Genomic DNA, 24,878 nt, shown 5'->3' with positions numbered 1-24,878 from the left:
AAGAGCAAAGTCAAACGCTCAAATCAAGGGATTAATTAATAATCGTCACTGTGGCGATTGATGAGACAGGGAGAGTTGACTTACACGATATCCCAATCAATATATTAATTTTATTTAAGATTAAAAAAATCTATTGAAATCATGTTAAATATGAATTAATTTTAAAATATGTTTTCAGAAGACAAAGCTATTTTCCACTACAAGTTATCATTGACTAAATAAATAATATATAATTAATGTTAAAATATGTTATATAATTTTTTATATAAATATATAAACCTAGATTAAGAAATGACACGTTAATTAAAATTGAAGCGGCTGGCTCAACCGGTTGAGACCGGCTAGGTCGTTCCTGGGTGACCCATCGAGTTGCTCGATCAAATTGGCGAGCTCCACCGGTCGTCGCCGCTGGAGATCGTTGCACGCGCTCGGATCTGATGGAGAACGGCGAAGAGTCTTTCATGGTCAATCCCGAGAAACAAGATGATGACGAGGAAGTTCTCCGGTTTTTGGACTCTCTAGATACCTATCTCAAGCTCCTGGATTCAGTGTCTTCCATACTTCGCCAGGTTCCTCTTCCTCCCCTTGATTTCCTCTGGATCACTTTTCTGTTTCCACTGATCCTGACTCAAAGTCGAACACCGTTAGGTATTGTATATATTTGAAAATGTTTTTAATGTTTTGATCATCTCTTTGGCTATTGTTGACGTTCGTTGAGATTTACCCTGATAAAAAGGGGAACCTTTTAGGGGTAATGGCGTACACTTCATTTCTAGTAACTTCCTGTTGGTCTTCTTCCTTTCCACTTGTAATTGTTGTTTATTTTTTGATTGCTGGAGTATTCCACCGTTTGCTCAGTTTGTAAGAGGGGCAAAAAGCATGGGAGGTGAAAGAAAACCAATAGGAGTATAAGTCCGTAAAGTTGAGCCGTAGTTTTTCCTGATATTAGTTCCATTTGTGACTTTGTTTAAATCATCGCCATACGTCAAGGAGAATCTGTAGTTTTGTTCAAAAACATTTTTAGATAAGAATAGTTCACTGGAAGTTGAAAGTTTGGTCAAGAACATCAGGTTGTGTAGCGTTATGTTTTTCCAAGTGATTTTGAATTGGTAGCGCTGTTGTCATCCACCTATATTCAGCACTTAAGCAAAACGATGTTTGATCACACTCCCTTGCTTGTCTCATTTAGAGTTATACAATCAAATTAGCCAAAGCCTTTTCGGTTGCAACAAACGTGGATATCTCATGCTGAGTTCCAGTCTGTTGAAGCAAAACTAGGAGGCTTCTATCTACGCCAGCCTTTATCCAGATTATTGGGCAAGCTGAGACACCTTCAGAATGATGTTAAGGTCTAAAATAAGTCAACATCTGAACTGTTCCCATTCCTTTGGAAGTATGGTAATAGTCCTTATAAGATAATTCCACATGATTCTAAGTAAAAAATCTTAAGTCCTTGAATTCTCACACTTTTTTTTTTTTTTTGTTTTTTGGAAGTACACCATCATACAATTTTGATTTTTTTTTTGTCGATAAATGTTCAAAAGAATGATTCTCACACGTCAAAATTTCATGGAGCGCTTGTTGAGCATGCTCCAATGCTTCTCCTCCAATATCAAAAGTGCAAGTGATGCATTTCTAGAAGGAATTTATGAGTCATAAACCTTATTAAAGAACCTCTTCTCAAACTCATTTCAGATGTTCTTTTGGACAATTGCCAAGAATGTTGTTCTTTTATCAGTTCTATATTGGTTTTTCTATAGCCTACTCTGTATCCAATAATGCATGTTTTTAATAATTGAATATTCAGAATACATATAGAATAATGCAATTCTTTACTCTTTGCGTGTTGACATGAGAGTAATTTGAACAAAGGCCATCCCTTCAGTTTAGGGCTCACACCTCCAGTTCATTTCATGATAAAATTTTATGACAATTGAGCATTTGAAGAGCTTGCTAGGAAGACCATCTCTGCTAATGATTTTGTGTTAATGCAATTGTGTGAAACTAAAAACATTCCATGGAAAAGACAGGTTTAGGATCTGATGCACTAGGATTTGGTTAGAACCATAAATAACGCTTAATGCAAAGAGGACAAGATACAAGATGAAGGAAAAAAAAAGATTCATTAACAGCAATCCATAGAAGGTTATTAAGGTCATACGCTACTAAGAGTTAGAGCAGCAAATTACACATGGAAAAGAGGCCCTTTAGACTGTGGTCCTAGGATAGTGATGATCTCATTGTGCAGTTGGATGAGTTAAGAAAATTTCAATAAAGTCTCAGAGGCTGATGCCAAGTTTGAAGATTAGTATCTAGTACAGTATAAAAGGTGTTAATGCTACTTTCTTTTTGCACTCCTTTGATGCCTTTGTGGAGATGCAATGGTCAATGCCAATGTTGAAGAAGAGTTGTGTTATTGTTACTAGTGTGAGGTTCACATTTGTGTGTAAGGCTTTGGTGTTTTTTAGAACCAAAAGAAAGGATAATTTGGGGAAAAGTTGCTCTCTAAGGAGAGAAGTTTTGGGCTCAACTGCTCGAGCAGTAAAATAATGAGGTGGATGAGTGGATCTCGAAGGGGCATATCTTTATACTTGGTATTTGAATGCAAAGAATAAGGCTTGCCTTGAAAAGAAAACTCGGAAGAAAGAGCAGCAACTCTCTAGTGTCTAGGATTGATCACATAGGTACTGGTTAAAATCTCAATCCATATTGGCATCTGGTTGAATTGGTGCAGACCAAATACTGTGATGATGCACAATACTTGTCAGTACAGATTATCTGGTGACGACTGATGGTGAAGATGAAGGGGAAGAGGAAGGTGAGCAAGAGGAGGAAGTGCATTATAATTGTGTTCTCTCAGTAACTATTGATCCAGATGGCCCACTTTACCAATAATGATCCCTTATTTGGTTAATGGGTGAATAAGATGACATGTTTTAATAATAAATCTTTTAATTTATCTAGTGGTCATATGTTAGCATTCTTTTTAATACTGTTAATTGTTTCCGTGAGGTTTTGATGGAACAATAGAGTGACAGATAGAGGTGATCGAAGTGATTGGCTTTTATCTTGTGATCTTGTGGAGATTGCAGCCTGCATCGAGGGGCTGTGAGTGATTACCAGGTGAGAACATATGCCTGTATCCCTTAATGAAGTGCATTGCCTAGTACACTCTGTGCCCATCTAAATCATCAAAATTTGGTAGTCTTGCCTCTAGATTCCTCGTCAGACCAATGGGAATAACAATACCATATGGTAAGATTTTGAAACCTTGCATTTGCATCAAAATTTTCAAAAATATTAATGTCCCTTTTACTTAGATGTCCATTACGATTTCTCAGACTCATTTAAATTGCTTATCTAAAAGCTGACTGGTTCAAACAATCATAAGGTGATAATTGAACAATAGTGGTCATGGGCGTCAAGAACTTAAAAATCAGGAGGGTTAGCGGAGCAATGTCCACCCTAAAGGAAGTGATGTATGTACCTAAGATGAGGCGGCAACATCTGTCCCTCAACAAGCTTGGTTCTGAGGTTTCACTATCTGAATAATGTTGGAGTTCTTATGTTAAAAATGATTTAGTGATCTTAAAGGGAAGGCCACTTCGAGGTCTACTTTTCTTAGAAGAACACAATTTCTTGACTTATTGGAGATGATGACTTGCACGTGCAAATAGTTGATTGATGTGCAAACCAAGATGGTTTCGGGCTTCAAGTATAGACTGAAATTTTTGTCAAGTTCTTACCGGAAGGTCTTCACGAAGCCGTGCATCATTCATGGTCAAATTTCTCCTACGCATGGTTCTGCATATTTCCAACTCGTGGTAGATTGCAGCAGTGACAAATATTTCTAGTTGAGTTTATGCCCATGATGGTAATGATACTCTTGATCAAATTTCCTACTATGGACATGATCAACTCTATTTCTACCTGTTGACTTGCTATCTTCTGGATCCTCAGTGGCTTTCGAATACTATTGTTTGTTGTCTGGATCATATTGTATCGATCTGTAACTTTAGACAGTAACAAATTCCGTCCATGTTAAAATGGGCAAGTTCTGAATGCTATATATAGATCATCGTATAGTGCCTCAAAAAAGCCAATGAAAGCTTTTTCAAATTTTAGATTACGAGAGTTTATGAAATTAACCTCGTCTGTTTAGCGATATTGGTTTTCTTTAGGGGAAAAATTGCATTTATTTGTATTCCTTTTTCATTCAATTCACAGAAATGAACTTTTGGCTGTAGGGATGGTTTGAACTTGCCAGTGCTCGTCATTCTATGGGTTCATCACGCGTCTCAAGTGTCGTTCTAGACCAAAAAGTACAGTCTGCTGCAACGACACTACAAGTGAGAGAATCTGTATCAGGTAGTCATATAAATGCTGTCATCTGAAGCACCAGTGACATAAAGTAAAAGTTTTTTTTTTATTTCTATACCAATTATTCAAAAGAATTGTAGCAAACTAAACTTTTCTTGGGTGCATAATTTTGAAATTAAAATTTCTTTCTAATCAACTAGAGTTGCAACCATATTTTTCTCTATCGAAGTGGTCATCATCTTCTAAAGATGGGATATGTTCCTCTGAGGAGATAGAACTTAGCAGTATACAAACAACAGTTAAGGATTCAGAGTTAAGGCATCGAGGCACATCCAGCTTCTATGGTATTATCTTCTTCTTGTGCTTTATGATATTCAGATGATCAAATCTTATAATAAAATTTGTTTGCTGTAGATGATATGAAGAAAATCAATTCAACCATCAATCTAACTCCTACTGCTAGCGACAGCAATGTAAGTTCATTTGACATTGTAGAAACCGTGGAATGCTTGTGTGGTAATGTATCAGATTAGGGTGTATTGTTAACGTTTACGCTCTTGACACAGATTCAGAAGGAAAGGTTGAAAATGTTATCAGTCTTTGGGGCTTTGGTATCCCCGAAGCTTCGTGCTGCACAGGTTTCATTCGAGACAGGTTAGTGCCCCCAGTTTCTACTGACTCTTGACATGTAAATCCTTTCAGCTAAAACTAACTTGCGATCTTACCCTTTTTGCAGCACTTGATGGCATAGTAGAAATAGCAAATGTGCAGTCTACTCTCCTCTCTTCATTCTCTCGATTGCAACAAGAAAGGAATGATTCAAGTTGAAAATTTCGTGATGCTTCGGTCTGTGCAACTTAAGTGAGTTTTGATCAATTACTTCGACGCAAAGAGCACACTCATGTAATTTATTCAGACCCGTGTAACATCTTACCATTTTCGAATGCATTTTGTTGATGTTAAAATGTCTCTAATATTGCAATTTTTATTGAAAAATAAGTGATTTGGATGATATTTTTAAAAAGATGAAATTAGGCACGAGATTTTCATCTTTTATTTATGGTGTACGATTTGATTAGCAATTCTACAATAGATCGTTATAAATAATCATTGAAAAGAGTGTATTTTAATCACGTGAATCCCGGTGCGTATTTAATCAAAAATAAAGCCTTAAACGACAATTAAATTCTTGTAGTAAACAAACATGTTTGACCCAGATCTAATCTTGACAAGTACGCAAATCCTAACGATGCGCCAATTGATCACCAATTGATCCCGATCCAATCCAATTCAATGAATGGATTGATCCAATCACTCACACGAACCTTCTCTTTTTTTCCAGCAACTTCTACACTAAAATAATAATAATAAATTCGAGATATTATCTTATTGATTTGCCGACGATCATAATTCGCGGCCTTCACAGGAGACGCGTGGAGTCCACCAGTCTCACGTGACTCCACTCCGGCCGACTGCAAACGAACGGACACGTGTCCACGAATCGCGTGAATGCGCGCCTGCTGTGTGGCTTGTGGCCGACGCGGTGCGTCCGCCCTGCGCATACACGTGGATGCTGCTCTAGCCATACACGTGGAGATGCGGCATTTGAGGACCACTTAACGCTCTCACCGCCTCACGTGCATTATGTATCTCGCCGTCCGCTGTCGCGTTCGATCGTCGCCGTTGGTTTGCTCAGCCGTCTTCCGCCCGACACGTCGTCTCATGGCGTGTGGACTTCTCTGCCTATAAAATCCCACCGCCCTACTCCAAGCTTTCTTCATCACACGCGGATCGAATTCGACCAAGAGTAAGAGAACAGATTGGAGATAGATGGCGTTTAATTTGGCTACGCAAGTGGGGGCTCTGTGCGGGACACCGGTGGTGGTGGACACTGGATCGGCGGCCAGGACGGATCAGCAATCAGGCCCGGCGGCAGTGTGGAAGCCGCAGCCGGCGTGGGAGCAGAACCTGCGCTGTCGGGTCCAGAAGGGCACGGGGCAGGGGGAGGCCGAGGTGACACCGCCGATGAGCCCGCGTCGATCGCCGTTACTGATGGCTGTCCAGCCCGATCTGTCGGTGGCGTGCAAGGCCCTGGTGGCGGACAAGGAAGCGGCTACCGTGGAGGAGGAGGAGGAGTTGGTGATAGAGCACCTCGGAGGTGGAGGTGGTTCGGTGAAGGGGGTGCCGGTGTTCGTGATGATGCCGCTGGACACGGTGAAGCCGAGCGGAGGGTTGAACCGGAGAAAGGCGATGAACGCAAGTCTGATGGCGCTGAAGAAGGCGGGGGTCGAAGGGGTGATGGTGGACGTGTGGTGGGGGATTGTGGAGAAGGAGCGACCGGGGGAGTACGATTGGCGAGGCTACGACGAGTTCATGGACATGGCCCGACGCATCGGCCTCAAGGTCCAGGCCGTCATGTCCTTCCATCAGTGCGGCGGCAATGTCGGCGACTCCGTTACGTACGTCATCAGACTTATAACCTTTTTCCTCGTGACCCTACAAATTGGTCTTAGCTTAATATATGACTGTCCACTAACGCAATAGATATCTCATCTCGTCTCCATCTCGCCGTCAATGTTTGACGGTTTTCTCGGCGCAGTATGGGGATCGGCGTGATGCCCATTGCGCCATGTTCATGGACTAGCGTTCCTCCTTTCTTGTTTCTTACTCACCTCCTCTTTGGATCTGGGAAACAAGCAGGACAGGACTCATCTTGACGATTTACTTTTGGACGCAGGATCCCGCTGCCGGAGTGGGTTCTGGAGGAGATGGATAAGGACCCTGACCTGTCCTACACGGACCAATTCGGACGCCGTAATTACGAATACGTCTCCCTCGGCTGCGACACGCTGCCCGTCCTCAAGGGCCGCACCCCGATCCAGTGCTACGCCGACTTCATGCGCGCCTTCCGCGACCATTTCGCTCCCTTGCTCGGCTCCACCATTGTCGTAAGTCCACTACAGATTCCAAGCACCAGACGAAGAATTAGCATTGCTATTTAGCTATTTCTTTGATTCAATTCGAACGATTAATCTTGCAGGAGATTCAAGTGGGAATGGGTCCTGCCGGCGAGCTGAGGTACCCTTCCTACCCCGAATTGAACGGCACCTGGAAGTTCCCTGGAATCGGTGCATTCCAGTGTTACGATAAGGTATTTCTTCTGCGTTTGTGCTTAATTAGCTAGCGTTCGTTTAATTCTGAAAATCGGAGCCATTTGCAGTACATGTTGAGTAGCCTGAAAGCAGCGGCAGAGAAGGCGGGGAAGATGGAGTGGGCCAACGGTGGCCCCTCGGACGCAGGAGACTACAAGAACTGGCCGGAGGACACGCCTTTCTTCCGGCACGACGGTGGGTGGAACAGCCCCTACGGGGAGTTCTTCCTTTCCTGGTACTCCCAGATGCTCCTTGATCACGGCGAGCGAATCCTCTCCGCGGCCACGTCCATCTTCAATTCCACCCAAGTAAAGATCTCGGTCAAGGTTGCCGGCATCCACTGGCACTATGGCACCCGCTCCCACGCGCCCGAGCTCACCGCCGGCTACTACAACACCCGGCACCGCGACGGCTACCTGCCGATCGCGCGCATGCTGGGCCGGCACGGGGCCGTGTTCAACTTCACCTGCGTGGAGATGCGCGACGGCGAACAGCCGGGCGAGGCGGCATGCAAGCCTGAGGAACTGGTGAGGCAGGTGGCGAAGGCGGCGCGGGAGGCCGGGGTGGAGCTGGCAGGGGAGAACGCGCTGCCGAGGTACGACGAAACGGCTCACGAGCAGATACTGAACACAGCGGCGGGTGACGAGGAAGAGAAGATGGCTGCCTTCACGTACCTGCGGATGGGGCCGGATCTGTTCCAGCCGGACAACTGGAGGAGGTTCGTGGCGTTCGTCAAGAACATGGCGGAGGGGAAGGACAGAGCGGAGCAATGTCGAGAGCTGGTGGAGAGGGAGGCGGAGCGCTCGGTGGACGCCACCGTGCCGCTGGTGCAGGAGGCTGCCGTTGCCCTCGTGAGCAGTTAATATAAATGAAAATCATGGAAAAGGGGGCTTTATTTAATCCACTCCCTTTCGTTATTGTTGTAATTTATAGACAATAATTATGACACCTACAAGAAGTAATTAAACTGGACTAGTGTCTTATTAACTCAATAGTCTCATGTAATCTCCTTCTAATCTTAAACAATAATATGTTAAAGCTTATTACTGTTGGATTATTGTGTTGACCGTTGACGATAGGGTACAGAGCATTATCAATTTTATTTTGATTTTGTAAATTAATTTTTTTTTAAAAAAAATAAAAATGAGGTAAAATGAAATTTTGTCAAAATTGATGGGCTTCGTTAAGCTTGCGTGGGCCCATCCGCTGACGGCCCATTCGTTGTTGCCTCCAAGGGGCAAGGGCTGCGTCCTCATGTCCAGTTCTCCTTGCCGCTTGCTCCGCTTCCATGAGCAGTAGCGTGGCGGTGCAGGGGCGATTCGATCTCGCTGCCATGGGGGACGCAGCTACGAGGCGGCAGAGGCGCGTGGGGAACGAGGAGGAGGATGACGACGACGAAGAGGAGGATGAGAGAGGTTTGGAGGCCTGGGAGCGTGCTTACGCCGACGAGCGCTCGTGGGAGCATCTCCAGGAGGACGAGTCCGGCCTCCTCCGACCGATCGACACCAAGACCCTCGTCCACGCTCAGTACCGTCGACGCCTCCTCCAGAAGTCTGCTGCCTCCGCCGCCTCCAGGATCCAGAAAGGCCTCATTCGATACCTCTATCTTATCATCGATCTCTCTCGGGTGCGTCCTCCCCCTCCCCTCTACTCTTTTATCGTTGCTTTTGGCAAATGTTTGGGTTCTGAGCTTCTGGGTTTGGAATGATACCGATTGCAGACATCCCTGCGTCGGGATTTGGGGTTTTTTTTAGCTTAGTTCGTAAATATCAATATGCGCAACCCTAATTGAGTTTCTTGTTCAATTGACACTCGTTTGGTTACTCAAACAGTCGCCACTTTCTTGTAAGCGTGAGTTCTCTATCCACGCATAGCCATTGGCAGACATGACCATTGGATTGGCGATGATTCCTGCTTAAATGGCAACTAAATTATGAAGCCGTCCGTCGATTCCACCAATTTTCATATCTATAATTTTGATGGAAAGGCGTGATATTGCATTGAAGGTGATTTATAATTTGTCAGAGTTGTATTTATGTTTCATGCAGTTTGGATTATGATAGCGGGGACCAAATACAATGTACCACTGGCTTCGGTAGAAAGTATTGTGAAACGCAGGATTTTACCTTAGCTCCTAAATCTTGCCATTAAAAGTCACAATTTTGGACTCTTAATAAATTCCTTCTTTAAAAATTTAATTAGGTTACTGTTGCAATTTAGAAGCTAGGGCTTAGCAATTCTTATATGTACTACCTGTGTGATCTTCTATGCTATCCGATTCATGAAAATTTACCTTGTCATTTTGTTGAGCTTGTTTGTTTTTCAGCTCATGGGTCAGAATTTTAAAAACCTATTTTTGTTCAGCACGAATTAATAAAATAATTATCAAACTTCAGGCGGCTTCAGTGACAGATTATCGCCCCAGTCGAATGGTTGCTGTTGCTAAGTGTGCAGAGGCTTTTATTAGAGAGTTCTTTGATCAGAATCCATTGTCTCATATTGGTCTTGTGACCATAAAAGATGGTGTTGCTCATCGATTAACAGAGATAGGAGGCAGCCCAGAGTCACAGATTAAAGCCCTAATGGGTAAACTTGAATGTTCAGGCGATGCTTCCTTACAGAATGCCCTAGAACTAGTTCATGGATACCTGAGCCACATTCCATCTTATGGCCACCGTGAAGTACTGTTCTTGTACTCAGCTCTTAATTCATGTGATCCAGGAGATATAATGGAAACAATTCAAAAATGCAAGAAAGCTAAAATTAGATGTTCTTTAATTGGTTTATCAGCAGAAATTTTCATATGTAAGCATCTGTGTGAAGAGACAGGGGGTTCTTACACTGTAGCATTGGATGAGGTAAGCTATATGCACTTGGCTTTGGCTTTCAGTATCTGGACTTTGTATGAATGATGCATTGCACTTGGCAGTCCCATTTCAAGGAGCTGTTACTGGAGCATGCACCGCCACCTCCAGCGATAGCAGAATATGCAGCAGCTAATTTAATCAAGATGGGCTTTCCTCAAAGAGGAGCAGAGGGTGTCATTGCTATATGTTCTTGCCACAAAGATGTGAAGATTGGTGGGGGTTACACTTGTCCAAGATGTAAAGCACGTGTCTGTGAATTACCAACTGAATGTCGAATTTGTGGTTTGACCTTAGTTTCCTCTCCTCATCTTGCAAGATCTTACCACCATCTTTTTCCGGTGACACCATTTAATGAGGTATCGTCTGCTGTTCCATTTAAAGTCAGTCAAAAGTTTGCACAAACTTGTTATGGTTGCCAACAGAGCTTTGTGAGCCATGGTAAGAACATGCAACCATCTCAATTTCTCATTGTGCGTTATTGGTTTATTTTCAGTCAAGATGGTATAAGTTTGGTTAGATATGTTGCATATTGTTAATTTCTTTAGATGCCCCTATCCAATTATTTCTTTTGAAGTAACTTACTGTACAGGAGCATATGGTCTTTGCTATAGCAACAATAACTTAATAACCAATTGTTATTTTGTATTTATCTATACTCAAAGAAACAATCTTCTTTTGTTGTGGGAAATATTGATAGACCTTTTTTATTATTACAATATTTGAGTACTCACTGTAAGTGCATGCTTTGAAGCAATCAGTTCAAACATTACAAGGCACCTTGGAAATCGAAGGTTTACGTTACACACTCCTAATTAATGTATTGCCTTTACCAAGTCACTTACATGCACATGCTGATTATGTGATAGACTAACAATGATTCTACAGGATTTAAGAATATTGTATTTTGAAGTGTTGATATCAAATGTTTAATCTGAATATGAATTTCTCTCTTGAACTCTGCCCAATATAGTCTTGTCACTAGGACCCACCTCGTGTCAATCTACATACGAAAGATATTGCCCATCATTAAGAACTATAAACTAGTAGTGTTTGAGCAAAATATACCAACATACCCATCATTAAGGACTACACACTAACAAATGTATATGACACCTGTATTAGTTCAATAAGAGAGAAGAATTTATCGATGGGTTTGAAAAATTCTAGGTGAAATTGCAGATTCAATGTGATGGATTGGGGGGGGGGGGGGGGGGGGGGGGGGGGGGGGGGGGGGGGGGGGGCGGGGTGGGATTTCAATGTGAAATAATACTCGTCAAATAGACATGGAAATTCCCAAGAACGTTTCGAGAGTGGTACCAGAGAATGGAATTTAAAGAAATACCAAGTTGTTGGAGGAACCTATTTTATCTTTTTGAATTCCATATTTGAAGTTCTGATAAGATCGATTCATTAAAAAGAATAGATTACTCGACCAAGTTATGAATATTATCCAATTTTAACATTAATGTCATATGTAAATAGAGTTAATGCCACATGTAAATAGAGTTATTAAGTAGACGCCACAGAAGGATAACAAATGCTAAACAGAAAATTTGTAAAATCAGGTAGGACAGTGAATTAAGTTGTTTCTGAGGTTTGCTTTTCATAAACTGCTGTTATTGTAAAATTGATCTAGTAATCAAATTTCAGGTATGATAAGAAATGTCTTGGCAATTGGTTATGGCATTGAACAAACTCTTAAGCTATGTCTCAGATAAATCCACTGATTCTCTTATGTGAAATCGGAGAACCAAACGTTGACAGTTTCTTATAAGGCACTAGGTGCTAGGAAGACTCATTCCTGTGCTCAATGTGCTAGTGCACATTTTCATGTAGTAATAAATGACCATCTTTAGCTGTTAAAGAGCATGAGAGATGGTTAATCTGTATAGAATAGAAGTTTATCATGGAAATAAGAAAATATACTAAATATTGCTGCTGCAGGAAGAAAAAGAGGAAAAGGTAATGAAGAAAGAAAATGTGTTTCAACTGCTAGTTTTGCACCGTCACACTGGATGCTTCTGCAGGTTGCCCAGTTCGGCTACTAAAAACTTGCAATGTAGTCTGTCTCTTTCTCTCTCTCTCTCTCTCTCTTTCTTGATTTATGTGCTTCTCCCGACCTATTACCTTCTCTCTTGCATTTGGAGTTGTGGTGCATGTTAGTTTACCTTCTCTCTCTTATCTGCAGGTGGGTATAACTCTCTTTCATATATTTGTGTACAAAAAACATGTAGGAGAACATTAGTAAATGTTGAACGATTAAAAAAATGATACATTTTTGTAAAAAATCCTGCCATCTTAACATGTAAATTGCACCGAAGTGAATTGTACAACCTCAGCTATGATTGGAGGCATTTTTAGTGTTGCTTTGGAGTTCCCATAAAAATGTGGAAATATTTGCTTGCAAAAAGCTGTTGATACTAAGTTAATACACATCACATGTAAGGATTTGGTTTTCCTTTTCAATTGTAAAGAACATCCTTAATGTGACATAACTACTAAGGCAATTCAGATGTGCTGTCTAGAACCTAGGCACACCATATTAATAATACTAGAAAACATTGACCTTTGTTATGCATGGTTGTAGTACTTACCTAGTATCGCCTGATCAATTGCACATTCTGAGTGAATAAAGGATACTTGGAACTGCTTATCTGCTCGGACCTTCTATTTTTTCTGAAGAATGCTGCCTATTTAAAATTCCTTTTATTCAAATTTTCACTGACATCATCTTTTGCAGGAAGCAAATCCACTCCCCATGTATCTTGTCCAAAATGTAACCAAGCTTTCTGCCTCGACTGTGACATCTACATCCATGAGAGCTTGCACAATTGCCCAGGCTGTGAGAGCCGGCGTGGCTTGACTACATAAATGTTTGCGGATCGCATCCTAGAGTTCATCTTATCAAAGGTGCATCTCAGCATCTTGTGCCAGCCTTAAAGTTTATGGTTCGACAGTTTGAATTATTCAATGGCTCGCCATCAGTTTTTCTGCCATAATGTGAGATGTGAAAATGAGTATCGCGATTGAATGGCCTGCTTATACAGCTAAGGTTTACTGATTTGCACGGTGAATTCTCTTGTGGACACTATTTTCTGTCACCAAACTTGAATCTCCAATTCAGAGAAATCACTGGTGCAAGTTACAAGGTCCCTTCTGCAACAATTGAAAATTGAGTATTCTACTCTTCAGACTTTGAGGTTTCAATTTGTCTCATGGCGTTGAGTTCGAAGAATTGTTGATGTACATCCAATCAAAAGTTGCCTTTTTCGGTTTTGAATAAGAAAATTGAAAAACCGTCTTTCAGGGTCATTCAAGATGTAGCTATGTTCCCACAATGCTTTAACGTCAACTTTGCCCACTCAATTTTAATCGATAGCGTGCGCACTCGAATCATGTTCCAGGAAAAAAGGCACAAAAATGACCCACTCAATTTAAAATATATAATATATAATATATAATATGAATACAAGAAATTCTCAAAAACAGGTCAAATTTGACAGCCGGAATTATTCTTTAGTGGACATCAAGAAAAGTCGAATGCTCACAATTCTACCAAATCAAAGTTTATTAAATTGCAAATTAAAGCACTAGTGTTTGATACAAGTTATTCCTTTCCTTCCAGATTAATTTGGGTAAAACGGACAACCAACATCTGAACTATCAGATTTGTTTCATGCAAAAATATGACTAGGCCTTAGAAAGTTGCCAACGACAAATTAAGGCCTCTCAATCTTTAATTAGTCGATGCTCTTAAAACCAAACTAACAAGGATAGCTAAGCTACGATGTTCGATCACTAGTAGCAATTCGCCATCAATAATAATTATGTTCCTCCCACACAAAAAGGCAAAATGGCATCAAAGCATTCTTTAAATTCCCATTCGAATGAACTCAACTTGAAGATACCCAACACACACAACAGTACAGTACGCCTGCATTGCATGCATGCATGCATGATGATGATATCCCACTTAAAAAAACTACATACCCCTTAAAGTTCCTCTTTTCCTAAAGGAAAAGGCGATGGCTTTTGTGGAGGTAAAAAGCTACCATTATTCTCCATTTCTCCTCCTCCTCCTCCTCCACAAAGGAACAGTGTTGCACCAGATCATGATCCCCCCTCTCCTTTTGAGAGCACATATGCTCAACACACTTGTCTTCCTCCACACCAACTCAGACCTCTCCGTGCAAAAGAACCCTCAAAGAAGTCAACATAAAAGTTTTAAGACAGAGCTGAGCTGCTTTAATTAACTCGATCGCAAAGGGACTCCTATCGTGTAGCTGCAGGTGGAGCTGATGATTAATGTTTTTATCTCATCATGCATGCCATGTGTATGATCGAGATGTGACTGCTGAGCTTGAATTGTGATCTACATATATATATATACGTACTTAGAATACATGGCGTCGACGTTCAGATCATGCAAGAACAATCTGATTAAATTCATCCTTCAGAGCTTGAATCTTTCATGTTTCATGTTTCATGTTTCATGTTTCATGCATCATGACGGAGTGACAGCGGGGGCATGGTCGCAGGGATGGATACATGTGATGATGAAAAGAGGGTGAGATTTGTTTCATTTGGTCCACACGTGCATGCATGCGTTCAAGTGCCGGGTCCATTAATTTTGCACGCCATGGCGTCGCCATTTATGACTTCTGTTTCTAGCAGCTGAGGAAATTAAGTTCCCATGCACTCATCTACACGAAGACATGAATCCGAAGAAGAAGCTAGATCGAAGGGATTTCAGACACTCAAATTAAAAGCTGATGCGGAGGGAGTTGTAAAGGCACTGCTGGGAATTCAAAACCAAATTAAACCATCTATTACAAAATCTATTAAACTTTGTAATATATATAATAAACATGTTAGGTGGTAAATGAGCTCACCTACAAAGAACTTAGTTGCAAATCGATCGGCTTTCAATGTGAGTGTTGCATTCGGGGGTAAGTTTACAATCATGAAAATTTAGGTGGGTTTTGATAAAAGGGTATGTATGTTGACTCGCTCCTCTCTTTCTCGCTTCTACTGTCCAACTTTAATTTCTCACAGGCGAAATGTCGTCGTCTTCCTCTTTTTCTTTATTTTTTTTCTGAAAAAAAAAAAGATTTCTTTCTTTAATGGCTTGTTGCAGTTGTCGGACTTGGACGACTCATTACGCATCCAATTAATCCCCGCAACCTTTTAATTTTTATTACAATAATACCCCTACGCTACCGGACAGCGGGATGAATTTTTCTCATTTAGTCACTGTATTTTAATATTTTTACAGAAAAAAAGTTGACCACAAGTAGTTTTTTTTACTAAAAGGCTCCCAAAATCTATATTATGAATTTTTTTGAGAAATTAATTTATATAATAAAATTATCTTTAAGTCACTTAAATTACGCATTGTAAAGTTCTAAATGCTAAAAAATATATCTTATAACTCTAAATTAGTAGATTATTTTTTATTTAAAAGTATGAAATTGAATCTTTCATATATTTAAGTTGATTTTCAATTTTGCAAGATTAGAGGAGGCGTATTTTGCAAATATCCTGGAACTACTTAGGTTGGTTGAAGAATTTTAAAAGATTGGAGGATCGATTTGCTAACTGTGCTGAGAGACGTGGTCCCTCAAAGTGGCATTTCGGTTAATAGATGCATAAAAGCATGGCCAAATCTGGAATCAGAAAGATTATCCAAACATCAGATCCTTGGTCGCGAAATGACACCCTGTCCCCGTTCTTCTCTTTGCATTTCCCAAAACGAAATGTCGCAAAGGTCAAAACTCCTCCTCAGTCCGCTCCACGAGCCGCACCTCTCTCTCCTCTATAATTCTTCTTGACGGCTCCCACCTCTGACGAGAAGCAATCCACCTCCTTCATCTTCCGCTTCACGATCCACTTCTCTCTCCTCTATAATTCTTCTGGACGGAGAATCGACCCACCTCCTTTTCCTGCTCTAGGGTTCGTCCATCCGCAGCAGTCTGATCGTTGCCGGAATCCGCCGCAAAGGGTTAGAAAAGAGGCGATTTCGGGGATCCTGTCTCGCAAGCCCCACTTTTTTTGCTCCTAGAAGCGCGACCTGAAGGAAAGGTGTCGCCTTGGTCCGGTTTTGTAAGTGTATTTTTGCCTTGCCCCTTCTCTGCAGCGGACGAAGCCATGGCGAACTCGTGGAGTAGAGCGAAGAGAGCCTTCGGACTCAATCTTTGCGTTTCTATCCCGCAAACCGCCGATATCGACGACGACGGCCCTCGTACGGCCGAGGCTGCGAACGGCGGCAGGAGGGACTCGACTGCCGCCGCCTTCCCGGCGGATTCTTTGCCAGGAGGCTCGACAGAGACGCCGGAACTACAGCCGCGGATGCCCACAACGCCGAATCCGTCCTCTGGTGGCCTCCGGCTTCGTAGATCCTTAAGCAGATCGACGAAGGTGCGTACTTTTATGATTTCTATTTGTTTTGTTCTAGTTATTGATTATTCTTCAATTTGGTAATCCGCGTTTTGCTGAGGTTCTTGCGATTTCGAGAAACTTTGTCATGGTAGAGGCATTACAAGCAATTAGATTTCTCTTTTTTTTTTTTTGTCATGGTAGAGGCATAACAAGCAATTATATTTCTCATTTTTTTAATATATATTTAGAGAAGATAAAATGCTTCCCTTCGATGTGACTTTTATTTGTTTATTGTTCCATCAAAATAAGCAAACTCGCATTTTCCCTCTTACATATTGTTGTCGCTTGTGCTCTTCCCGATAACGTCTTGCGGCCCCTTGAGGACCAATACAATTTTGCTTATTGGAAAAAGGGCGAGGTTTTGTTTTATTTTCTTCTTCAATCCTCGGAAGGAAAAGTGGCTTCATGTGAAGGCGTGAAGGGTTTGTTTGCTTTTGTTTCTTACCCTTTTCAAATTAGATACTGTTGACTAAGTATGGCTAAGGCTAAACTTACGAGGCTCCTCAAACCCAATAAAATAAATAAAAATCATTAAAGCTTTCTTAATTTAAGCACTCTGCTGCTATTGATTTTGCCTGAACAATAGGTGGTGTTCCAAATAATTTCCATTCGGTTCTTTTTTTAGAATTATAATGGATGGAAATGATGGGGTAACTAAAGTGGCATTAAGATTTTTGTGGTTTAACTAGCTATAGCCTTTGATGGACTTTAGTAAATGTGTGCCTTCGTATGAGCTGCACTCCAAATGCTGTAATGACTAATGTGAAGTAGCTCAATCACCACCATTTGGACTGTATGGGAATTACAACATAAACATTACTAGCAGGTTAGATGACGGGTGAAAGATTATTATGATCAGTTCTTATTGACCTTTTATAAAGCTGGTCCAACATGAAAAATGTGGATTCTTTCTTTCATTTTTCTTTTGAAGTATCTGGTGGATATCTAGGTAGTTTCGCTCTATGATAACACCTTGCCCTACAGTTACAGATTGCGTGTGTTACTGATTAATCCATGTCATATAATGTTATAGTATATATTCTTGGTAACTTCTAATGACTAGTTGAGTTGATGCTTATCCATTTATCTAGTGTTTGTGACACTTCTATTCACGTCATTTCCAAACAAATTTCTATAAACGTTTGATAAAACTATGAAACATCTAAACATGTTGTTATTACATTAGGAACAAATAGACCTTGATAATTTCTTTGGATTTTTAGAGAGCTATAAGCTACTTCTGTTTGTGAATTTTCTTTGTAGGGACATCGAAGCATTGTTTTTTTACGTGCAGTTATAGGGTCTGTATTGTTAAATAGGGTTACTGATCCAAATCATGCATGCATTGTTAACATATTACTTAAATCATATATCATTTAGATCATTAACCCAAGTAAATATTACTATCATCTGAGAATGCATAAGCTTCCAGATTCCATCTTGCCCTCAATCTCTTTTTCCAGTTTTGTCTTCATATTTTATATTTTCTAAAATCTGGTTAAAGAGTGATATTGGTTCAGGTACTTGCAAGTTACCTAACTTAGAAAATATTCGTAAACTGAAAAAAGTACCACAAAACTTAAGTAAAGAATCTTTTCTAGTGCAGTATCTTATCAACATAATTTCCTTCATTTTTCAGTTTTTTGCTATGTTTTGGCCAGCATATATGTTTTTTGTTGGCACTTTACCATCTTAAATGTCCATTGTTCTGTTTTGAAAACTTGGGCATGTTCTACAATCAGGAAATTTTGATGATTCCCTTATGGAGATATTCTTCTTATGGTGAAAATGAAACAAATTTCTTTCTTCCGTGTCTCACTTGTTTAGTTTTATTGCATTACTTGTTTGTAAATGATTTCCTCTAGTATTTGTTTCTGTTTGTATTCTTCCTATCACACTTAATTTTGGTAGTTTTCTAACATTGTACCGTTTTGCTCTTACTTTTAGAAGACGTGCACCATTTGTCTTGGTACCATGAAAGCTGGGCAAGGCCATGCTCTCTTCACTGCCGAATGCTCTCACACATTTCACTTCCAGTGCATTGCCTTCAATGTGAAATATGGAAACTATGTGTGTCCAGTTTGCAGAGCTAAATGGAAAGAGTTGCCCTTTCAAGCCCCCCTCACTGCTGAACATCCTCATGGTAGAGCCAGAGTAAATCCAGTCAACTGGTCACAGGAAGACGGCCAAATGACAGTTATACGCATGCTTACTCGAGCAAACTCAGCTAATCAGCAACACCGTCCATTGCCTTTCTTCCATGCTTCTGAACCGAGCACTTACGATGACGATGAGCCTCTAAACTTCCAGCCTGTAACAGGGGGAATTATGCAGCCAAAATCTGCTAGAAGTGTAGAAATCAAATCAGTTCCATTATTCTCGGCCATTCCAAAATCAGTCTCCCAGGAGAACTTCATTGTCTTGATACGTCTGAAGTCCTTTAATGCTATCAGTGAACAAAGCCCTAGTAGAAACCTCAATATTTCTTCTGGAATGTCACGGAGTTCTCGTGCTCCTGTAGATCTTGTCACTATCCTTGATGTCAGTGGCAGCATGGCAGGCACGAAGCTAGCACTTTTGAAGCGTGCCATGAGTTTTGTAATCCAAAATCTTGGTCCTCTTGATCGACTTTCAGTGATTGCCTTTTCATCAACTGCACGGAGGCTTTTCCCCCTCAAGAGGATGACAGAATCTGGCAGGCAGCAAGCACTGCTAGCTGTAAATTCATTAGTGTCTTGTGGTGGTACTAATATTGCAGAAGGCCTCAGAAAAGGTGCCAAAGTGATCAATGAACGCAAGGAACAGAACCCAGTATGCAGTATTATCCTTCTATCTGATGGGCAGGACACATACACTATGCCCTCCAATTTGGGTAGAAATCTTCAGACTCGTCCAGACTACAAGTCACTTATTCCATTGTCGATTCTTGGCCACACAACATACCAGATTCCTGTCCATACTTTTGGTTTCGGTGCTGACCATGATTCCTCTGCAATGCATTCCATCTCTGAGTTTTCAGGTGGAACATTCTCTTTTATTGAATCTGAGGTTGTGATTCAAGATGCATTTGCTCAGTGCATCGGTGGGCTCTTAAGTGTGGTTGTGAAAGAGATGCATTTGACGGTGGAATCTGTGCAACCTGGTGTGCAAATTGTCGCAATTAAATCTGGCAGCTATACAAATAAGATAGAAGATAATATGCTATCTGGATCAATCAATGCGGCTGACCTCTATGCAGACGAAGAGAGAGATTTTCTTGTGTATATTAACCTTCCACCTTCGCAAGACACTCCGCAGCTCAGGGTGTGTTGTGCATACGTAGATGCTATCTCCAAAGAAACTGTCAGTCTGCAAGATGAAGTAAGGATCGAAAGGCCAGAAACTGTCGTATCATGCACACCGTCTGTGGAGGTTGACAGACAGATAATTCGTGTCCAATGTGCTGAGGCAATGCAAGATGCGAGGGATGCTGCTGATCATGGTGCTCTAGATGAAGCAGTATGCATACTCGGGGAGCAGAGGAGGAGACTGACTGACACCTTGGCACGACTGTCTAGCGACCAACTTTGCCTGGCTCTGGATGCAGAACTAAGAGAGATGCAGGAGAGGATGGCCAGCCAGCAGAGATATGAATCCTCCGGGCGCGCATATCTGCTATCAGGGCTGAGCTCACATTCATGGCAGAGAGCAACAGCACGCGGAGACTCCACGGAGTCAGCTAGCCTCCTCCATGCTTATCAGACTCCTTCAATGGTTGACATGCTCCATCGTTCGCAGACATTTTCCTGTTCCCCCAGGGTTCCCACCCGTCCTATTCAATCCTCAAGGTCATTCTCTGGGCGACCTCAACTGAGGTGATCGGTTTGAGAATGACTACCATGTTCAGCAAGACACATACTTGTAGAACATAGCTCTTCTCTTTTCTTCTATGTGAACTCATGCATGATGGATTTAGGTATACTGGAGAAAGTGAAAGGTGGAGATTCAAGTGGAAAACAAAATTGGGGAATGCTTCAAGGGTGCAAGTGAATAAAAAACTGGGGAGGTGGAGAAAAAATTGGAGGGTGATTGAAAGGTTATATGTAGACTGTCTTTTTTCCTCTCTTTTCATCTGATTTTTGTTATGTACTGGTGTAGATAGTAGATTTTCCCTTCAAAGGGAGTGACATTAGTTGGTGGTAGTTGGAAATATGTGGGTTTTCTTTCCTCTTCAATTTCATATACCTACATTTTTCTCTTTGCACAAACACGCATATGCACAGTATGTCACTTTTCCTTCATATCTTTTAGTCATATTCACTATTAAATCCTTCATTGCGCAAGGCTTATTCCTGTGGATATTCGATTGATGCAGGTTGTGGTTTTATATTGCTGTTGAAGGTTAAAGGGTTTCTCTATTTCAGTTCTTGTGTTACCTTATCTTCTGACAAAAAACATTGTCAGATTATCAAACAATTGCTTGTTATTACTTCACACACTTCACATAAGATCTCACTGAGGGCTTATGTGACAACCTTTCTTGGCTCTGCTGAGGTTCTGGTCAAAACCTTCCTTTTGAGCTGCCACCTACACGACTAAGCAACCTCTATTCTGAGCTTATGAACTCCCTATATTAGCTTCTAACTTCACAGACTAAATTAGGGTGACACAATATATATTCTACTTTAAAGCTTAAACATTCCTTATCAAGGTGCAAAGTTCACTTCACAATCCGAAATCATCCATGATCAACAATTTGTGAACCCTAATGGTAATTCAGCTATCACACATGTTGCACTTTTCATTATGTCTATTGTACTACAAATTTTCAGCTATATGGGAGCATCAATCCATTAATTTTGTTTGCTCAATTGCTAAACCAAAGTTTTTAAGACCAAGTTAAAAGTAGAACTCATCCAAAGCTCATAAACTCTCTTCGCTGGCCCACAATTCTCCATGCATGATTGAATTGGGGCACAACACTTGGTGCCAATTGAAATTTAAAAATACTACTGGTACTTTCACTGTGTAATAACTTAGCACAGGGTCTTTGTATATGTATAGATATAAATATTTATCTCTATACGTACATATATACTATTGATATACTTCAACGCATGCTTGATCATGCCCTTTGAATGGTAGCAATCCAATGCCCCACTCCCATTCTTTCCTTTTCACAAACCTTGCCACTTGTTGCCACAACAATGGGTCAAGGTCTTCTCCACATCCCTAAAGATTTGTACGAACCCCATTAAATTTTGTTTTCCCTAAATGATGATGCATTCTTGCCAATAATAGCATCTTTTGTCCATTCACCCACATCAAACACCCATTAAATAATCATTTTCTTAGGAAACAATCAATCCGAAAGCATGGACAAAGGCACCACAATGAAGCAAATGGACTCAAGCCATTGGCCACATAGCTCACATCAAGAGGACACAAACCGCCACTATGATCACTGAGTGAGCAAGCTCTTCGTCTTTATTGTGAGCCTACATCATCTCATCTTTTTTAGTGTCCTGGTGCCAATGCTAAGACCTCAATTATTGTCCAAGGAAAATACAAATTTTCAAGAGCAGTATAGATGACGAGGTAGAAAAAAGAGAGGAATTATGGTGAAATTCCATATGAATTAATACTCTTTTATTACAATACACTTAATGAAAAAAATATTCTTTCCATGATATGCATTAGAAATATAGAATGTTCTAATTATAACAGTTGTGACTTTTTGTTTCCTTAATTTAAAAGTAAGTGGATGTGTATGGCAATGGATTCTTTACTTGGTAGCTTAATTTATTTGGAGAAGTTTCTAGCTTTAGCCAGCTCCATGTCTTTAAGGTGAAGCCTATTAATTAATTAACTCGATAAAGATTGCTAAAGCCCTTGTGACCTTTAGTTTGATGATTAAGGTGAAGTCACTTTAATTGGTTACTATGTGATGAGTATTTGTTTAATAGATCAATTTGGCTAATTAATCCTTATGAATTGAAAATTAACTTGCAAAAACTAGCCACATGAATACCATTAATTATCAGCAATAATATTATTCCTTTTTAGGTTAAAGCATGTACAGCTCAATTTGGGTTTAAAATTATATTCATGTTAAAACAAAGCACAAAGATGCAACCTTTTGATTTCCTTTTATCAATGGGAAAAGGTAGAATGAACTATATATTTCATCTAAAAGAGGATGAAGTGATCATGAACATTCATCAGCAAAATTTGAGCTTTTTGCCCGCAATTTGATGGCAATCATTTGACCAAAGCATCTGGAGGGCTGGCTTTGTCTTCATTTGATTTTACGTCAACCTCACAGCCTCTTCGTTCACATCCATTGAAGTTAGGTATGCAACTGTAGTTAGGCATGCAACTGTACACCTTTTGGCTTTTGATCGATAAGAACTAATAATATAATTTTTTAGAAGAATGAATACGCACTACCCTTCTAATTTTGCTCGTATAAATATGTAAGCAACCTCTTGATCCCATTCCCATCGTCCAATGCTGTGTCACTCTCAAGGAGACACTACTAGCTGCTTAATACTTAGCTTGAAGGGAATTAAGGGGGTCCTTTAATTTGTTTTAAGACCCTACACACAAAAATATATATAGCACATTACATGGATGGGCAGCACTACTATTCTTCACCTTTGGGAGAAGAGGAAGGCTGGAGAAAGGGCCCCTGGACCGCCCAGGAAGACAAGCTCCTCATTGAGCATGTCAACCTCCATGGTGAAGGAAGATGGTGCTCCATTTCCAAATTAACAGGTAATTAATCAGCATACCAGTTGCCTTCCTGATCAATATTGTGTTAGTTAATCATGTTTTTATACTATTGTTAGGGTTAAGGAGGAGTGGAAAGAGTTGCAGGTTGCGTTGGGTGAACTACCTGAGGCCTGACCTCAAGAGAGGAAAGATAACGCCAGAGGAGGAGGACATCATCCTTGAGCTTCATGCTGCGTGGGGAAATAGGTGAGACTAGCTATCTGCAGGTTAACTAATTTCATAAAAGCCTTCTTATATTTATACTTAGTTTAATTGCTGATCGATTATAACATATATGTACCTGTGCTCATAGATGGTCGATTATAGCTCGAAGTCTACCGGGAAGGACGGACAACGAGATCAAGAACTACTGGAGGACACACTTCAAGAAGAGCAAAGCCCCCTCGAAGAACATCGAAAGGGCTAGAACTCAGTTTCTGAAGCAGCAACAACAACAACAGCAATATGTATCACAACAAATGAGGTACTTGGACTGCAATAGTCATTATGGTTATAAAAAGGACATGGTGCAGCAGATTGAGCAGGAGGCTACTTACCTGTGCATGCTTCAAGACGGGGGCAGCAGCACCGACAACGGTGGTGTAGCTCTTCAGACCGGCGATGAGTATGGATCACCGGGGGTGGCGGCAGAGGTGGTGGAGGAATATGATGGAGGATTATGGGGGAGTTTGTGGAATCTGGATGATGTGCAGGAAGATCAAGTCGTTGCTTGCCTTTAAGACTATTTTATGAATCATAATTAAGAAGGCTACTAGTGAAGATAAAAAAAAAAATAAATTACTATGTAATTACAGTCAAGGCGGATGGAGAGGTATATATGTTAAGAAATAAAACATTATAGATTATAGTTAAAGTCTTTGAATATGCCGCAGATGATGTTTTTTATTTATTATAGAGATATATTTTATGCACTATAATCTATCTTTTCAATTCTTCAGCAAAATAGACTTCTACGTACAGAATTACATTGTGAGTCGCTTTACTGAAAGAAAATAATGTTTCTCGCGTTCTAAGTTTGAACTTTTTTGTGGTTAAACAGGGAAGACAATGTCTTCTTTTCCTTCATTTTCTTAATCCAACTTCTTTCGACTGCATGACTTGTGTGGATTTATCATGCCCGACAAAGATTATATTACTGCACATTGTTGCTTATTCAGTATTGCATATACATGACAATTTTTGTTATGAGATTAAGAAATTGCTTATCTTGCACAAATATACATGTCTTTTTCATTGTTTACGTTTCAAATAACAAAGCTATTATTTTATCTGTTTATTTCCAAGACTTCTCTGGCTCACCCTCAATGATAATGGTTGGGATTTCTTG

The 24,878-nt window shown here is 40.6% G+C and overlaps 5 protein-coding genes across 5 annotated transcripts; all 5 read left to right on the top strand.

Annotated features, from left to right (window-relative positions):
- Positions 1-350: 350 nt before the first annotated feature.
- LOC141840501 (uncharacterized) lies at positions 351-5,301 on the top strand. The gene is made up of 6 exons (XM_074728502.1): positions 351-569; positions 4,248-4,368; positions 4,521-4,664; positions 4,735-4,793; positions 4,887-4,974; positions 5,057-5,301. Exons 1-6 carry the CDS (start codon positions 438-440, stop codon positions 5,146-5,148), a joined length of 636 nt encoding a protein of 211 aa, XP_074584603.1. The 5' UTR covers positions 351-437; the 3' UTR covers positions 5,149-5,301.
- An 817-nt stretch (positions 5,302-6,118) lies between these two features.
- LOC141841390 (beta-amylase 1, chloroplastic-like) lies at positions 6,119-8,515 on the top strand. The gene is made up of 4 exons (XM_074729555.1): positions 6,119-6,779; positions 7,058-7,268; positions 7,361-7,471; positions 7,541-8,515. The coding sequence occupies exons 1-4, from the start codon at positions 6,151-6,153 to the stop codon at positions 8,333-8,335; spliced, it is 1,746 nt and encodes a 581-aa protein (XP_074585656.1). The 5' UTR covers positions 6,119-6,150; the 3' UTR covers positions 8,336-8,515.
- Positions 8,516-8,739: 224 nt separating this feature from the next.
- On the top strand, positions 8,740-13,609 carry LOC141838006 (general transcription factor IIH subunit 2). Its single transcript, XM_074725380.1, has 4 exons — positions 8,740-9,099; positions 9,869-10,330; positions 10,402-10,777; positions 13,080-13,609. The coding sequence occupies exons 1-4, from the start codon at positions 8,761-8,763 to the stop codon at positions 13,208-13,210; spliced, it is 1,308 nt and encodes a 435-aa protein (XP_074581481.1). The 5' UTR covers positions 8,740-8,760; the 3' UTR covers positions 13,211-13,609.
- Positions 13,610-16,093: 2,484 nt separating this feature from the next.
- LOC141840121 (E3 ubiquitin-protein ligase WAV3-like) lies at positions 16,094-21,024 on the top strand. Its single transcript, XM_074728021.1, has 2 exons — positions 16,094-16,756; positions 18,725-21,024. Exons 1-2 carry the CDS (start codon positions 16,487-16,489, stop codon positions 20,633-20,635), a joined length of 2,181 nt encoding a protein of 726 aa, XP_074584122.1. The 5' UTR covers positions 16,094-16,486; the 3' UTR covers positions 20,636-21,024.
- Positions 21,025-23,385: 2,361 nt separating this feature from the next.
- LOC141838007 (transcription factor MYB108-like) lies at positions 23,386-24,344 on the top strand. Its single transcript, XM_074725381.1, has 3 exons — positions 23,386-23,533; positions 23,608-23,737; positions 23,844-24,344. Exons 1-3 carry the CDS (start codon positions 23,386-23,388, stop codon positions 24,268-24,270), a joined length of 705 nt encoding a protein of 234 aa, XP_074581482.1. The 3' UTR covers positions 24,271-24,344.
- The last annotated feature ends 534 nt before the right edge of the window (positions 24,345-24,878 follow it).

Source organism: Curcuma longa, chromosome 11 (genome assembly GCF_044706935.1).
Source record: "Curcuma longa cultivar G26 ecotype Majalengka, Jawa Barat chromosome 11, ITB_CL_G26_1.1, whole genome shotgun sequence".
Taxonomy (NCBI): domain Eukaryota; kingdom Viridiplantae; phylum Streptophyta; class Magnoliopsida; order Zingiberales; family Zingiberaceae; genus Curcuma; species Curcuma longa.
The sequence above is the reverse complement of the archived record's forward strand: the minus strand, read 5'-3'. Positions and strand labels throughout refer to the sequence as shown.

Excerpts from the sequence above, each read along its gene's own strand:
- LOC141838007 (XM_074725381.1), top strand. The coding sequence starts at position 23,386 with ATGGATGGGCAGCACTACTATTCTTCACCTTTGGGAGAAGAGGAAGGC. Across the intron at positions 23,534-23,607 it reads CTCCATTTCCAAATTAACAG|GGTTAAGGAGGAGTGGAAAG; the intron begins GTAATTAATCAG and ends TACTATTGTTAG. Across the intron at positions 23,738-23,843 it reads CATGCTGCGTGGGGAAATAG|ATGGTCGATTATAGCTCGAA; the intron begins GTGAGACTAGCT and ends CTGTGCTCATAG.
- LOC141841390 (XM_074729555.1), top strand. The coding sequence starts at position 6,151 with ATGGCGTTTAATTTGGCTACGCAAGTGGGGGCTCTGTGCGGGACACCG. Across the intron at positions 6,780-7,057 it reads AATGTCGGCGACTCCGTTAC|GATCCCGCTGCCGGAGTGGG; the intron begins GTACGTCATCAG and ends TTTTGGACGCAG. Across the intron at positions 7,269-7,360 it reads TGCTCGGCTCCACCATTGTC|GAGATTCAAGTGGGAATGGG; the intron begins GTAAGTCCACTA and ends TTAATCTTGCAG.
- LOC141838006 (XM_074725380.1), top strand. The coding sequence starts at position 8,761 with ATGAGCAGTAGCGTGGCGGTGCAGGGGCGATTCGATCTCGCTGCCATG. Across the intron at positions 10,331-10,401 it reads ACACTGTAGCATTGGATGAG|TCCCATTTCAAGGAGCTGTT; the intron begins GTAAGCTATATG and ends TGCACTTGGCAG. Across the intron at positions 10,778-13,079 it reads ACAGAGCTTTGTGAGCCATG|GAAGCAAATCCACTCCCCAT; the intron begins GTAAGAACATGC and ends CATCTTTTGCAG.
- LOC141840501 (XM_074728502.1), top strand. The coding sequence starts at position 438 with ATGGAGAACGGCGAAGAGTCTTTCATGGTCAATCCCGAGAAACAAGAT. Across the intron at positions 4,794-4,886 it reads CTACTGCTAGCGACAGCAAT|ATTCAGAAGGAAAGGTTGAA; the intron begins GTAAGTTCATTT and ends CTCTTGACACAG. Across the intron at positions 4,975-5,056 it reads ACAGGTTTCATTCGAGACAG|CACTTGATGGCATAGTAGAA; the intron begins GTTAGTGCCCCC and ends CCCTTTTTGCAG.
- LOC141840121 (XM_074728021.1), top strand. The coding sequence starts at position 16,487 with ATGGCGAACTCGTGGAGTAGAGCGAAGAGAGCCTTCGGACTCAATCTT. Across the intron at positions 16,757-18,724 it reads CCTTAAGCAGATCGACGAAG|AAGACGTGCACCATTTGTCT; the intron begins GTGCGTACTTTT and ends TCTTACTTTTAG.